The sequence below is a fragment of the Suricata suricatta genome, chromosome 10, assembly GCF_006229205.1.
Source record: "Suricata suricatta isolate VVHF042 chromosome 10, meerkat_22Aug2017_6uvM2_HiC, whole genome shotgun sequence".
Classification (NCBI taxonomy): Eukaryota; Metazoa; Chordata; class Mammalia; order Carnivora; family Herpestidae; genus Suricata; species Suricata suricatta.
This window is the reverse complement of record NC_043709.1, coordinates 13,346,749-13,363,178: the sequence shown is the minus strand read 5'-3', so window position 1 is coordinate 13,363,178 and position 16,430 is coordinate 13,346,749. Positions and strand designations below refer to the sequence as shown.

Sequence of the window (16,430 nt, the reverse complement as noted above, 5' to 3'; positions counted from 1 at the left end):
TCTTGGGGGCGGAGGGTGCCCTGATTTGTGGTTCTCAGATTTCCATGGCCAAGTGCAAACACAAGAGCAGGAGAGAGATGTGCACAGTAAGTTCTCGTGAGCTGGTAGGGGCTGGCTCTCACATACCTGTGGAGAAAGGGGACTTCACCATGTACTTTGGATACTTTTGTGATATTCTACTTTTCACGGTATTCATATATTTCTTTTGTGATATGCATGGTACCTATATGCTATATGTATATAATACTGTGATATACATATACACATGCACACACACACACGCAAACTTAACCATGTCTATGTAAGAGTGAGTCCTAATAATTGTTTTCCTAAGTTTTTAAAAATCAACCTGGGTGAAATCTCCACTTGAACATATAACACACGGAAGGATCTCATAGGTCAGACTGCAGCGGGGTGTCATGTGGCCTCCAGGACAGAGGGCTGGGGGCTCGCTCCGCTGCTGATGACCAGGATCTAACGTGCTAGCATCTGGGATATGAAACACTGGCTCCCATGCGGAGACAGAAGCTGGATGGAGACTCTGAAGATGCCTAGAGGGTCAGAGGGTGTGGTGAGATCTAACCTCAGAAAAGGAGAAAGCAAGGTTAGAGTTCAAATGGTGAGAAAAACAAAACGGGAGAACACAAAGTGTCAAGTTGTTGTTTATCGATCTTGCTCTCTACCCTGGAGAGGGTCATACACGGGCAGAGGGAGGGAGCGGGGGAGACACAGTCCGTACTCTCGTTTATTGAATGCAGCTCTCGCTGGTCACATTGCAACTCAATACAAACAGCCCAGCCTAGAGGACGGCATGGACTTTTGTTCTCATCAATGTAAACACAACATTAATATTGAAGATTCAAGAAAATGGGTAAAAAGTCCAGTGTCTCCTCAATCCTTGTAATGGTAAAGGTGCTTGCTTGCCCTCTGGACAGGCAGGTCCCAGAGGGAGCCCGAGGCCTTGACCTCCTCCCGGCCGCGAAGCAGCACAGACTTGGAGGAGCCCAGCAGGTCCTTCCTCGAGGTTTCCGAAGGGACACGTGAATCTTCAGAGTTGGGCTTCTGTGAGTCATTAAAGTTCTTCTAAAGGCCTGAGAGGTTCGTACCTTTCGTGTGCACGGCAACAGCCCCTACAGAGCCCTTTCCGCATGGAGTGGTCACTGCCTATAGAAAATGTGACTGGTTGTAGAACGGATGGTCTTCCTATTTCCACAGTCCCCGTCTTAGCCCCTGGATGCTGGGGAGTAGTGAATTCAAGGGCGCGGGGGCCTCAGTGAGAATCCTGAAGAGGGCTGCCCAGGCTTAAATATTGGCCGAAGACTCTTTTCCTCCTTGCTGGGCCACTGCTCATAAGGGGATGTAGGCGGATGTAGCTGATTCTCCTTCAGAGACTTAAAAGACCAAGTTTTTGATTTTGGATTCCCAGACCAAAAACAAATAAACAAAATCCCCCCAAAGGGAAACAAATCAAAACAAGAGCGACCTTGAGGATAAAGAACCAACCCACCCCACCTCCAGGTCCCACCAGGTATAATGTCCCCATTGGGTCTTTCCACATGATCGGTTCAGATCACTGGATGGCCCCCACCTTGGATATGCAGCTAGACTGCAGGACACAAAAGAAAGTTTCCTCTGGACAAAGAGACAGTTTTGCTTTTATTTTCTGGGATGGCTGACCCCCAGAACCCTGACTTCCCTTTCTTAAGAAGCAACGAGGACACCCCAAAGACTGGCTCGGATTTGTGGCTTTTTAGTAGGATAACCCCTTTGCTCCAACTCCCCTGTGTCCCGTTCTTGAAGAGACCGTGTCGACGAACTACTCTTCCACATTCTGGGAATGCCAGATCGTGGCGCACTGAGGAGCTGGCTGGATCCTTGTCCCAGATCTCTGTAGTGTGGGCGGATTTGTTGGGCCAAAGAGACAAATAAAAACAAACCAAAAAAAAGCATTGCTCAAATTGTGAGTTTGAAGGCTGGGCCCCAAACAGCAAGAGGGGTTCCCCCTGCAGAGTCTCTCCCGAGTGGTGGGCTTCCTGGTGCTAGCTGTTGTTCTCGGCCGTGAGATATTTGAGGGCGGCAAAGCCATAGCGGCGGGACATGTCCTGCTGAAATTCTTCCTTTAGGGTTTTGAGACAGATGCGGTATTGCTTATTGGACCGGAACTTGGTAATGTCAAAGCTGGGGGCATGAGGCATGTGGATCATGTAGGCATTGGGCAGCACGATGAATTCATATTCCTGGAAGACAAGAGCAGTGTGAGTGCTTCAAGAACCCTCAGGGATGCATGATGAATGGCCAAGTGCATGACCAGATGACAAACTGACTGAAGTAGGGAATGGTGTCAGCAAGGAGGATGATGCCATGGAAAGCCCACCATGCTGGAGAGGGACAGGGTACGCTGTTTCCCTGACTCTGGACAAACTTCTTGGCTTCTCTATGCCTTAGTTTTCTCATCTATAAAGGAAAAGTAATAATACCTACCTTGAAAGATGACTAATAATGTATGGATGGTGCTGAGCAGAGCTCAATGGCCCATGGAAGTTTCTTGATAAATGTGAGCACATGCCCGTGCGGCTGCTCTCGAGTGACATGAGCCACGAGAGACTCTGTTGCTCAATTAAATAATGTCTGTTTATGTGATTTCTCATAGGGCTTGAAATTTGACAGACTCAACATATTAATACACAAGAGGGGACAAAAAAGGAATAAAAAAAAAAGACCCCACTGGATTGAAAGCTCATTAGGAACAGAGCTCTTGCCTACCTATTCTTCTTACATGTCACATCACCATACAGTGGCCTCCACTTGGCAGAATACAGATAGAAACTTAGACCAAAAATAAAATGCCTCCAAACAGCCCAAATGGGGGACACAAATTAAGGACATGTAATGAAGGAGACCTTCGTTCAGACTCTGTGTATTCTGATTTTGGAAATAAAATCTGATAAACTTTGGTCATCTAGTTTCCTGGCCCAGAGAAGATCAGAATAAACTCTGAGAGGGAAAATCCGAATGGAAAAAGGGAGGGGCGCCTGGGGGCTCAGTCAGTTTAGCGTCTGACTTCCGCTCAGGTCACGATCTCACGGTTTGTGAGTCTGAGCCCCGCGTCCGGCTCTGTGCTGACAGCACAGAGCCCTGCGCCTGCTTTGCATTCGGTGTCTCCCTCCCTCTCTGCCCCTCCATCACTCTCCCTCTCTCCCTTTCTCTCTCTCTCTCAAAAATAAATATTTAAAAAATGAGGAGGAAGGTAGCTGTTAGAGATGAAGGAACATCGACCACAGCAAGAAATGATAGGTGATGGTGAGGAGGAATAAGAAAAAAATCCTGAAAAGAAAATGCAAGAGCTCCCAGAGTTTAGCTCTTTGTGACACTTTTTCCTCTGGGGACAAAGAAGCTCACCGATCCCATTAGTCCCAATAGGTGTGGCTGGATTACAAGTCAGGTTTGCCCTCATTATTTCCTTAAATCACTGGGAAGGGCAAAATTTGTGCTACTGGCAAAGAGAAACAAGCAAGAAGTGTTCAAGAGTCTCGTCAAAATTGCCTAAAACAAAGGCCGGTCTCAGTGCTGGAAAAATTAACATTATTTGAACCACTTCCCCTCCCTGGATACAAAAACATTACATTTCTTTTCTTTCAAGCAGAAACTGAGGCAGACTCAACATTTTTGTGAGAAGCACTACACTACCTCCAAGTATTGTTGACAAAACAAACACTAAAAGTCATGCTTCTGTTGTTAAGTATGGACACTATTCTAGAACCTTCCATCTACACAGGTGGTCCGCAACCCTAGATGCTTCTTAAAATCACTTGGGACTGCTCTCAAACATAACAAGGTGTTGGAAAATTCTCCAGGTGATTCTCAGGCCAGCCAGCACTGAGTATATACAACCTTGTTTTTTTGTTGTTTTTTTGGGGGGGGGATTTGAGGTGCTCCTGTTGAGAAATATGTGCACTGTGCTCCTTGAGCAGATTCCCTGGAGAACAGACACAGAGAGAAAAAAGTGGAGTTGAGAGGCCCAGGCATCCTTCTCCTAACTTAACCAGATTAGCTTTGCTTTTGTTTGTTTAACATTGGGGCTGACGAACTGCAACACGCCCAGCTTGCTGCATGTTTTTATAAAGTTTTATTGGAACACAGCCACACTCGTTTGTTTAGATACTGTCTACAGCTGAATGGCAAAGGCAGAGTTGAGTAGTTGACAAGAACACCTGTAGACCTCACAAAGCCCCCAAATTTTCCATCCGGTCCTTTGTGTAGAAAGTTTGCAGACTCCTGGTTTCACCTGTTGGAATTCTGCTTTCTTCTGAAGCAGGTGTTTAGTAAGTATTAGTTGAATGAATGAAAGTGTTTCACAATGAAATACCGTCTAAAAATCATCACTTTTAGTTATAAGATAGGATAATGAGCTGCCCCTCAGTCGCATGCCTTGTGTTACTTATCTGGAGCTCCTAGAATGTTTGGGGCCACTTACATGGCTCTAACAGAGTTTTCTTCCTCATCATTAACTTGGGTGAGGATGGGGGGTGGGATGTTTTGTCAGAGGACACTTACACTTGCCTGAGTTCACCTGGCCAGAAATCCAACTCTCACCCAAAGGCAGAGAAAGAAGGTTTGGGAATCAATAGCCCTAAAAATTAGCACTGCCATTGTCTCACTTCTGGTCCCTGACCACATCTTGTTCCCTCTTGGGGCTCTGCCTTCCCACCCCCAAGGTCCCCTTTCAGCCCTGAAGTCTAGGCTGCTTCTTCCCCTATGGCCATCACAGTCCATTGTCTCACCTGTGCATCCAGTTCCATGATATGAGCCACCTTGTTCCAGCCAAAGCCCACAAACCTCCGGTCGTACTCAGGGCAGTCCCTTCTCACGACAACGTACGGCTCAAAATCAGCTTCCCACTCAACACGGTAAGGCGTGGTGGCAGTCCGCCACTTGGCGAAGTTTGTGGGAGCATGGCCTTTTGTCCAGACGTGGTACCTAGGTCACACAGAGAAAAGCCATTGGGCAAAAGGAAGGAAGGAAAGGTCTATGCAGAGACAGTCCTTGTTGGTTGCACGGTGTCCCTCCAAAAGTTGTTCAAGCTCTAACTCCCAGCACCTGTGAATGGGACCTATTTGGAAAGAGGGTCTTTGCAGATGTATCAAGATGAGATCACAGTGGGAGAGAGGGCGGGCTCTAATACAACCCCTGGTATCTTTATAAGAAGAAGAAAATCTGGATACTGAGACACTCACTCACTGGTAGGATGCCATAGGTGGGGGGCAGAGATGAAAGTGATGCTCCTACAGACAAGGGCTACCAGAGATGGCCAGCCTCCACCAGGAGCTGGAGGGATGCAAGGAAGGAGTCTTCCCTACAGCCTTTGGAGGAAGAATGAACCTGCCAACACCTTGACTTTGGATTTCTGGCTTCCGCAACTAAGAGAATACACTTCGGTAGTGCTGGGCTACTCACTTTGTAGAATTTTGTTATGGCAGCCTTAGGAAAGTAAGCCAGCGTGTTCTGTACCTCCTTCATTAACGAGGAGACTCTCAAAGTGAAGGGGTCAGTGAATTCGTGGAGTGCTCTGTATCATTTATATGAAATGAACTGCCGGTGAGTCCGTGTGGTTATTCCTACCAGAGAACATGGTGCCCCTGCCCTCATACAACAGTCTCCCCCTTGAGGTCGAACCTGTGACCGACCTGTATCACTCCTGTGGTTATGTTACATTCTATGGGAAACAGATCCTTGGAGATGTAATTAAGTTGCCCAATCAGTTGACTTTGGATTAATGAAAAGGGGGATTCCTGGGGTGGCTCTGCCCGAATCATGTGAACTTTTAGATCTGGGTTTGGAAGAGAGCAAAGGGCCATGTGTGAGTGCCTGTGGGGGCCACGTGGCAAAGAGCCAGCAGGAAAATGGTGACCGTAGCTTTCCAAGGGCAAGGAAAGGAAGTCCGTGAGCCCAGAGTTCAGAAGAACTGTAGCCCTGCCCCCACTTTGATTTCAGCCCAGTGAGACCCTACTGAGAATCCAGACACTCCACACCCAGACTTCTCATCCTCAGGGACTATGAGGTAATAAATTTGTTTTGTTTAAAGCTTCTAAATTTGTGACAACTTATTATACAGCAAATGAATACAACCACGTAATGACAAGCCTAACAGGCTAATAGTTATTAAGCACTTACTTTATACTGGCTATACTGTAAATACTGTATCTATAACTTTAACTTGGCATAACTTAATACCAAGTTACAAACAATAAGGAGGGAGCTGGGATTCAATCCTAGACAGCCTGGCTCAAGGGCCAGGACCCTGAGCTACTACGCTGGGTTGTCTCTCCTCTGTGTCATTCTTACCCACACTTTCTGGCCCATACTACAGCAGAGAGTCAATGATCAGACAGGAAGTTGAATAACTAACTAATGAGTAGTCTAAAAACCTGAGGGGTACCAAAGACAGAGGGCAGACAGGAGCACAGGAATCTGTTTCTGGAAGCTGCCAAGAGATGGCAAGAGGCTGGGAGCCTAGTGAAGGCAACAGACCTGGCCCCAGAGCAAAGGGTTAGGGAAAAAGGAGAAGAAAAAATGGAAGTGAGACAGAAGAGTAGGGCGGTAACATCTTAGGGAGCTACAGGGAGAAAGGAGCTTGTGGTCTGAGAGTTCTACCTCCACTCAGGGAGGGTCTAAAGCAAGTGAGTTTTTTTTTTTTTTTAATGTGTATTTATTTTTGAAGAGTGAGAGCAAGAGGGAGAGAGCATGTGTGCAAGTGGGACAGGGGCAGAGAAAGAAGGGATCTGAAGTGGGCTTGGTGCTGATAGCAGAGAGCCCGATGAAGGGCTTGAACTCAGGAACCGTGAGATCATGATCTGAGCCAAAGTCAGATGCTCAACTGACTTGAGCCACCCAAGCACCCCTAAAGCAAGTGAGTTTAAGTGATAGTGGGTGGTCCGTGTGGTCTGTGGAGCCCTGCTGGCCGGGGAGGTAGCCACTTGCTTATTCTGCTCCCTCCTCTGAAGTCTCAGGAACTCCCCAGTGTGGCTGCACGAGTACTGGCCCATGTGTGGCCTTTCCGTAAGCTGTGCTGTGTGAGCCAGTGTGCGTTTCGGTAAGCTGTTCGGTAAGCTGTGGGCGATGTGGCCAGGCTGGTGGAGAGCAGGGATTTTGAATCCTCAGCTCTACCAATTTGGCAACTGCCACCAAAACTACAGTCACACAATGGGAAGAAAAATGAAAGGCTGAGTCACACCACCTTAATGGAGTGTGAAAAGGAGGGACACTGCAAGATGTCGGGCTTAATCAAAAAATCAGGCCAGGGAGGAGTGGATTTTCCATTTGCGAACTAGCCCGACGGGTAGTCTTGACATCTGAGACTTGCACAGATCCAGCCCAGCATGATGGGTGGCTGTGAACATGCATGGTGGGGCCACCACACCGGGGTTCAAAACAAACCTCTGCCACTTAGGAGCTGGGGACCTGGGTCAGCAAAGCATTTATTTAAACAAGGCTTCACTTGCCTCCTGCATCCACTGGAGAAAAGAGTACCTACCTTGTTGAAGCACTGAGGAACTGAAATGAGAAAATGTTTACAAAGGGCTTGGCATGTGATAGCATACAGCAGGCGTTCAATAAATGCTCCTTCCCTAGGCGGCTGAAAACAATGACTCTGGAGCCTGCCTGTCTGGGTTTGAATTCTGTCACTTAGCAGGTATAGAAAACTTACTGAATTCCTCTGTTCCTTCATTTCTTTCTCTAGGTAATATTATTAATGAATAACAATTATTATGATTCATTTATTTCTCTAGGTAAAACAGAGATAATAATTCCGACTTCTAGATTTCTGACAACTATGTGAATTCACACAAAGCACCCAGAGCAGTGCCTGATATATAGTTATTCCCCGAAAGGTGAAAATGTTCCCATTATTCCCCCTTCTTTACCCTAGATACGATGTCAATTCACAGTGGTCTTCCTCTTAGGGATACTGACGCATCAATAGCCGTCCTATTTAGAATATAAGCTCGTGGCCCACTGTGTGAGAGAGAGGACATGGGGGCGGAGGGGGGGCCGCTGGCTCAGTCCTCTCCTCCTGGGTGGGAAGGCGACTTCCCTTAGCTCAGCAGGAACCCTGACAACCATGCCGACGGGCTGGTCAGCACGGGACAGGGTGACGTTACAGTTCACCTGCCACAGAAACACGCCACAGCCTAAATACTCCCCCGAGAGATTGGCCACGAGTCCAGTAGACACTGGACTTCAGGGCTTGTTCTCCGGACCAGCCCCACCAGGGGGCCTCCAAAGAAACAGAGATGAGACAGTTTTCTGGATACAGCACGTGGAATGCCACTTCTGGGAGATCTGGGCGCACTCTGCTTTGAGCAGTGGTGCTCAGACTGGAGCTGAGTACCAGAATCACCTAGGAAACTAGTTTTTAACCAATCACCGGGCCCCACCCCCAGAGCTTCTGATCAGGTCTGGCTGGAATGGGGCTGGAGAGTTGGCACTCTGAAGTTTCTAGGGGATGCTAGAGGCTTGCTCACTCCTTGTCCGAGGAGGCTTGAGAGGGTATCCTTTGGACGGAAGGTGACAAAAGCAATTTCTCGGAGGAGAGGTTTATAATTTAGTACTTGGCCTTGTGGCTTGTGAGCTGTTGGCCAGAGCAGCAATCACGGACGCAGCAGGCCAAACCTCAGCTCTCATGACCACAGACGTGGCCTTGAAATGAGTTCTCCGATCACCTGCGGATGGAGATGGAAGGAAAGATGCCTTGGAAATGTGCCAGGCATGGGGCCATCAGGCTATGGCATCTGTGGGAGGCTCAGACGAAGGTGGCCTCAGAGTCTCAATTTTTAGCTGTATCTTCTAACACTGATTGGTAGGAACATTCAGGACCCAGTCCAATGGTATTAGGCTTAAAAGCATTGGCTCTGCAGCTCCTAAGACCTGGTTCGAATCCAGGCTCTGACACTTACTGGCAATGTGTCTTCAGGCAAGTTATTTAGTCGCTCAGAGCCTCAGTTTCTTTATCTGTAGAAGGGGAATAATAGTTATGTGCCTCATAGACTTGTTGTGAGGGTTCTGTGAGCTGATGACAGTGCCTGGCAGAAGTTATATATTCAACATCTGGTAGCTGTTGTTATTTCTTTCCAAGAAGAAAGAAGTCTTGGTTTGGGGGGGGGCGGAATTAAACCATTTCAGATCACTTTCCAGAATTCTGGATACAGGAAGAAGGTTGGGGTTCAAGTCCGGGCCCAGGAGGTCCACTCCACTCCTCAGTTTATCTGCACAGAATGTGTAAAAGGATCTGGTCCAAATTGCTGAGTGAATAACCTATCTCATGGAGTTACTTTCCCAAAATAAAGCTTGTTTGAGAAAACCTTCTAGAAACTTCTAGTAACTTAATAGTAGTATGGAAACCTAAGTTATTATTAAAATCTTTTAAAAAAATTTTTTATTTAATTTATTTCTTAAAAAAAATTTAATGTTTATTTTTGAGAGAGAGAGAGAGAGCATGAGCGGGGGAGGGCAAGAGAGAGGTGGGAACAGAAAATCTGAAGCAGGCTCCAGGCTCTGAGGTGTAAGCACAGAGCCTGACGTGGGGCTCAAACCCATGAACTGTGAGATCATGACCTGAGCCGAAATCAGTTGCTTAACCGACTGAGCCACCTAGGCGCCCCATTATTACAATCTTTCCGATAACATTCAGATTTCCTAGAAACGTATGATCTTTCATGTCATGGTGGTGTTGGCCGTTCTTACACTGTTCAAAGTGAGGCTTCTCTGTAAAATCAGAGGTGCAAGCAGTGTCTCTGACTGTTCTGTCATGAGACCGGGGAGGACTCGTTCCTCCCCCAAAGCACTACACTTACTGCCACAGCCTGTTTCCGGGAGTCGGAGCCCCTTCCCCCCGTGCAGGTGCACACACTCCCTGGGCACCGAGGACAGGTGCCTGGGCAGCTGCCCTGTGACGCTCCTGCAGGATTTTGGGAACGTGGAAAATCAGGCAAGTGAGAGCTTGTTCAGCCGTGTCACTTGGGCAACAGGGACGTCAGCTCTGCCCCATCTGCTGTGTCCGCCCCTGGAGTCACCTTGAGGACATGCGCCCATCCTAGGCCTGAGGACCTTGGAGAACAGACCGCTCACAGAAAAGAAGGGGGAAGGGCAGTCATTGTGCTAACAGGATGAAGAACCCATTTCCCAGATGAATGAAGGAACAAACAAACCAAAGAGAAACCTCAGGGACAGGAGACGGGGTCAGGAATAAGCTGAACCTACCCGATGACCCGATCTTTCCATCTGGACACGTGACTGTCCACCACCCACGTGCAAAGCAGAGCACCAGCAGGTGGGAAGAGGGAGAATGCTCCAAAGACCGAGCAGGGGGCCAGCGGTGCTTCTTCTGGCCTTACAATGGTCTAAGGTGGCAACAAACTGCCGGGCCAGCAGCTCTGGTGGCTGAGTGTCCAGGACCCAGAAGGCCCCAGACAACACCCCCAGGGATGTCACCGAGGGCAACTCACCTGAATGTGAAGAGAGTCCCCATGTCCAGCATTGACAGCAACTCCGCCTTGGACTTGGGGAAGGAGAGCCGGTAGCGCAGCGTCTCAAACGCAGGGACGATCATCGCCTTCTTGGTGCTGGCAAGGTCGAGCTGGATGACAGACTTCCTGGAAAGAGAGGGCAGGCGGAGACAGGGTCTTGTGATGCCAGGCAAGGCCTTTCCCACATGAGGATAGGGAGGGGGTTGGCACAAGGGGGTGGAGGGTAGAAAGCCTGAGTCAAACTCTCAGTTTAAAGATGGGGAAACCGAGGCCCAGGGAGGCCAAGCGGCCAGTCTGGTCCAGAGAAGAAATGCCACCTCTGAGCCAAGTGCAGAAGGCAGGTCTTCAAGGACTCGCAGGGGTGGGGGGTGGGGGGAGCGGGGGCTGGAGCCCAGCCTGCAGGAGCCACTGGGCTGGCCACGCGCTCCTACTGGGCCACTGACCACACGGTGGCATCAGACGTAAAGCTGATGATATGATCACCAACCTGGGCATGTCTGGGTTGCCGCTCTTGGACTCCTAAACCCCTTGAAACCCCCAGACCCTGAACCTTCAGACTGGCCAGACCTGCCCCTTGCAGCCAGCACCCCATGGAGCTCTGGCATTCCGTGTGAGGCTGAGACCTTCCCCATCCTCTTACTCACTCCCACCTTTGACCTTGGCCTTCTGCTCAACTCCCGTGAGACCCTGCTCCTGCCCTTCTAAATTCCTCTGCCACTGCCCAGCTCTGTGGCCACCATCTCCAAGGGGAGAAGACAGGAGGTTGATAATGGACACAGAAAGATGATGGGTCTTGCTGTACCAGGCAAGTCATTTGGCTTCTTACTGCCTCAGGTTCCTCCTCCCTAAAACGGGGCCATGATCTCTCCCGCCTGGAGCTGCTGTGGAGGCTGAACGAGGTAATATAAGTACAAATACTGTTCGGCACACTTGGCGCGTGGCTGACGTGTAGCCACAAACGGTCACTGTTCTACCACAGCACTGTCATTATTCCCTGCTTTGATCTTCCTGGGAGCCCTTTTGGCGACAACTTTGGTACCTCGTTCTGGCCTCCTGCTCAGACCACTGACTCAGGTCTCTACTTGCTTATTACCCGCCAAGTAGAGAGAGCAGTCTTCCTGGGGGGAATCGAGGCACTGGAAGGCATGTTGCACACTACCGGAAGCAGCAGCTCTCCAGAGCAATGTAACTTATCACGCTGTATCAGTAAAGTCACTGCACTCGACACGGCGCTGAGCCTGTGCAGAAGCAGGGCCTGGCCTGCAAAGGGCAGTCGTGCTCCCAAGAAGTAATGCGGCAGCCCCGACCAGCGTGGGGCAAGAACAGAGCCGCGGTTGGAGAAGGCCGAGGCAGGGTTTGGTATCCATGAATGACGAGGTCACAGTAAGGACAGGTCTCAGAAGCTGCCCTAGCTTAAGGGGTGACACCAGTGTCCCCTTGAGTATAGGTGGCTGAGAGAGACCAGAAGATCGTTTTAGAAGGCTCTGAATATCCTGTAGTTCATTCTGTAGAATTAGGCTTGTGTTATGTCAACTACATACCAAATCACATACGGCCCTGATGGCACTATTTCTGGGGAGACTCCTGGAGGATGACACCAAGATAGAATCTGGGTGAGCTATATTTAGCCAGCTGGAGACGAGTAGTCTGAGTCAGACAGCTTCGGTCTGCGTGCCTCTCCTGCTTTGTCTCTCTGAACAATGACTTCACAGTTTTCAAACACCAAAGATCCCCTCATCCATGGCCAGGCATTCTCTACCAATCCCATATGAGACATCGGCAGAACTGGGGCTTGTCACCGTCCCCACAGGAAAACTAGGTGCCTTATCTGCTCGTTCTGGATGTTGAGGACGGGACGCATGGGTCTGCAGGCAGAGCCCCTGCAGCTACCAGGAAGCCGGGGTTGGGGAGGCCCCCCCACGGATGGATAGTTGTGACTCATGCAGCAAACACTGAGCACACCCACTACGTGCTAGGCACCGCAGCGGGCCCTTGGAGACCCAGGCTGAACAAGACAGGCAGCATCTTTCCTGGCTGGTATTTACATTCTTGTCTCAAATATCTCAGGATGCTAAAAGCCCAAGACTGCATTTGCGGATAATTGTGTTAAGATAATTGGAAAAAGCGTGGGAGGCCAGTAGCGCTGAACCACAAAGGATCGGGCAAAGCGTGCATACGCATCCACAACAGAGATCCAGGAATGCGCGTGTGTCTGTCTCTATTACTGTTACAGTCACGGTCACGGTGGCCACTTCGCAGGCTGCCTGCTCAAAGACGGTCTTCTTTCTCATCGTCTCCGTGTGGGGGAGCAGCTCCCAGAGCACACGGCCAGGGCAGTGTTCAGGGGCACACACCTGATTCAGGTTGAACAAATCAGCTTCTCCCTCTTGGAAATCTGAATGGAGATGCAGAGACTAGAAACCAAAGAGCAGGCATGCACTCGTGGCAGACGGCTCTCCAGAGGCTTCTGAACTTCTAGAATTTTTTTTTTAAACATTTGTATTTATTTTTGAGAGACAGACAGCATGAGCAGGGAACAGGCGGAGTGAAAGGGAGACACAGAATCCAAAGCTGACTCCAGGCTCTGAGCTGTCAGCACAGAGCTCAATGTGGGGCTCGAACCCACAAACCATGAGATCATGTCCGAGCCGTGCTCTGAGCTGATGTTGGAAGCTTAACCAACTGAGCCACCTAGGAGCCACAAGGCTTTTGAACTTCTGCTGCAGAGGGGCCCAGAGCTGCCCAGCTTAATTATGGTCCCAAGTACTGGTTTTCCAGATTCTAGTTTGAGTCCATAAGAAATACCACTGACTGGTTTTTGTCTTGTTTTCCTTTGATTTCTTTCTATTTTCTTTTTTTTTCCTTTCTTAAGAAATTTTTTTTTAACATTTATTTATTTTTGAGAGAGAGACACACACACACACACAGAGCGTGAGTGGGGGACGGTCAGAGAGAGAGAGAGACCCACAGAATCAGAAGCAAGCTCCAGGCTCTGTGCAAATGGGCAGCTCAGAGCCCGACACGGGGCTGGAACCCACGAACTGTGAGATCATGACCTGAGCTGAAGTCAGCTGCTCCACTGACTGAGCCACCCAGGCGCCCCTCTTTCCATCTGAATTAAGCTGCCTACCATTGGTCTCTGTTGCATGCCACCGAACCGCCCTGATCGACAGGTTGCAAGGCCCAGAGTGAGCAAACCCACTGAGCAGATGCCTCACAAAATGCAGCCCGAGAAAGCCTTATTTCCCTCTGCATAGAAGAGCATCGGATTCTGGAGTGCTTTCTGCAAATTCCCTTTAATCTCCCTGAAACACAAAGTGCCACAAAGACAGATTTGTCACTAGATTGATCCATTACAGATTCAGTTCAGAGAGGTTCTGATATCGATGTCCTGAATGGGTCTCATTACGAAGTTGTTTCAGCAATAAAGTGGTTCCAGGGTGCCGACTCTGAGCACATCTGCTCACTGACATGGCAACGATGGTCTGGAACCTTCCACATGATTTCCTTCCCTTGCTGGGGGTTTGTGGGCCGCCTTGGGGTGTACAGCGTGCCCAACTACTTATCTGGAAAGTGAGTCCTGCAGGAGATGGAGTGTTTCAAATGCAGAATCTTCAGGGAACAGAGGGGCAGTACAGTGAGGTGAGAAGGCTAGACTGGGAGCCGAGAGCTCTGAGTTCAAGCCCCGTGTCAGGCTCTCTGCTGACAGCTCAGAGCCTGGAGCCTGCTTTGGATTCTGTGTGTGTCTTTCTCTGCCCTTCCCCTGCTCATGCTGTGTCTTTCTCTGTCTCTCAAAAAATAAGTAAATGTTAAAAAATTAAAAAAAAAAAAAGAATGCTACATCTAGGGGCGCCTGGGTGGCTCCGTCGGTTAAGTGTCCGACTTCGGCTCAGGTCATGCTCTCACAGTTTGTGGGTTCAAGCCCTGCATCGGGCTCTGTGCTGACAGCTCAGAGCCTGGAGCCTGTCTTTGGATTCTGTGTCTCCCTCTCTCTCTGACACTCCCCTACTCATGCAGTCTTTCTCTCTCTCTCTCTCAAAATTAAATAAAACGTTAAAAAAAAAAAGAATGCTACTTCTAGATTAACACTTAAGATTCTAGAAGGCAGTCTGGTACAGTGGCAATCAGACACACTTAGCTTCTAGCTCTAACTCTAGAAAGTCACTTGAACCATTCTGAGACTCTGAGTTCAGGCTCTTGTTAAATATTTTGGTGAGGAAAAGCACCCTTGCACATGGAAGTACTTGGTGCCATACCTACACACATTAAGCACCGCCTATGTTTGGCCTATCATGGTTGCTTTTATGTACCATCTTAATGAGGCAATGGTGCCAGCTCCCCTGGTGGAAACACTCATCTAGATGTTGCAGTGAAGATATTGCATGGATATAATTAATGTTTACAATCAGTTGACTTGAAATAAAGGCCCTTACCCTCAACAATTTTGGTGGGCCTCATCTAATCAGTTGAAGGGTATAAGAGCCCAAACTGATCTTTCCGGGAAGAGATTGTGCCTCTTGACTGTAACATCAAAATCCTGCATGAATTTTCAGCCTGCTGGCCTGTCTTATGGATTTCAGACCTCCCAGTCTCTGCATTTCCTTAGGACAACTATCCATCTTGTTGGTTCTGTTCCTCTGAAGAATCCTGATTGATACATGGTCCTTGTTTCTTGTCCAAGACCCCTGCAAAAATATTCCCACACCTACTACAACATCTTTGGACTGAGAAACTTTTTTGTTTGTTTGTTTGTTTGTTTGTTTGAGAGAGAGAGAGAACAGGCATGAGCACGCAGGAGCAGGGGAGGGGCAAAGAGAGGGAGAGAGGGTCCCAAACAGGCTCTCTGCTGTCACGGCAGAGTCCGACATGAGGCCCGAACTCCCAACCGTGAGATCATGACCTGAGCCAAAATCAAGAGTGGGATGCTTAACCCACGGAACCACCCAGGCGCCCCTGGACTGAGGGACTCTTAAAAGAAACCTTACTTAGGTTGCTGTTGAAGTAGTTCAGAACCCTGTGCAGCACACGCAAGTGGCCTGGGGCCAGCTGAGACGGGGTTCAAATCCTGCCTGCCGCTCTCTTATGACCCGGGGCAGGACACCCCATTTCTCCTGCTCACGGGTCCCCATCTATAAAGTGGAGACGTGACTCTTCTCAATCGGGGCTGCTGAACGGAAGAAGCAAACAGTCCCCCTTGAGCCTGACCCAGTGCCTGACCCAGAACAGCTGCTTCACACACAGCCCCCTTCCGCTTTCCGGCTCAGCTTACTGATGGGCCTGTCACAGGAGATGCGTCAGTGCAGGGGAGGCGGGGAAGACAACACGCTCTCACAACCGGAGCAGGGCTCTGGCTGCCAACCTGCTTATCTACGGAGACAGAGTGTATTCGACCTCCGTCTCCAGCCAGCTCTCTGGGTCCTTCTTCGTGTCCAAAACAAGTCGGGTGTTCACGGCAGAGTATGTTTGGCCCCTCCGATCTGGCGGTGCTGACGGGGGAGGGAGACCATGCGCTGGGTGGCGTCTGTCTCCGAGCCCCTCTCGTCCTCTCTCCTGTACTTTTCCTTGAATGTCTCCCCACGGCTTGCTCAAGTCTGCAAATGCTTCCCAGCCTGCTTTGCTCCCGCCTGGGAAAAGTGGTGAGTGCGGAGAGGACGTGGTCCTCTCTATACCAACCGACGGCTGGCAGAGAGCGGACTGTAGGCTCACTGGGCTCGCGGCGTCATGTCAAAGAAACAGCACGAAGCGTACACTTAGGTACACGGGCTTCTTGGGGTTTCGACTGACCAAACCCCAAGACTGATCCTGACAGTGGATCGTGCGTGTGCACATCCATACACACAAGCACACCCCCCCCCATCATCTCTCACTCCCCTTTTCGCCCCATCCTCTGCCCTAGAGGCAGGTCTC

At 49.5% G+C, this 16,430-nt stretch overlaps 1 protein-coding gene across 3 annotated transcripts in view; it reads right to left on the bottom strand.

Annotated features, from left to right (window-relative positions):
- Window positions 1–646: 646 nt before the first annotated feature.
- LARGE1 (LARGE xylosyl- and glucuronyltransferase 1) overlaps window positions 647–16,430 on the bottom strand; it is a 528,769-nt gene continuing 512,985 nt past the window's right edge. For all 3 annotated transcript variants that reach the window (XM_029954992.1, XM_029954991.1, XM_029954993.1), the window contains 3 exons: window positions 10,503–10,649; window positions 4,782–4,977; window positions 647–2,237 (listed from right to left, as the gene is read on the bottom strand). In XM_029954992.1, coding sequence (XP_029810852.1) covers window positions 2,040–2,237; window positions 4,782–4,977; window positions 10,503–10,649 — 541 coding nt within the window. In that variant the 3' untranslated portion in view covers window positions 647–2,039. The remainder of the gene's footprint in view (window positions 2,238–4,781; window positions 4,978–10,502; window positions 10,650–16,430) is intronic.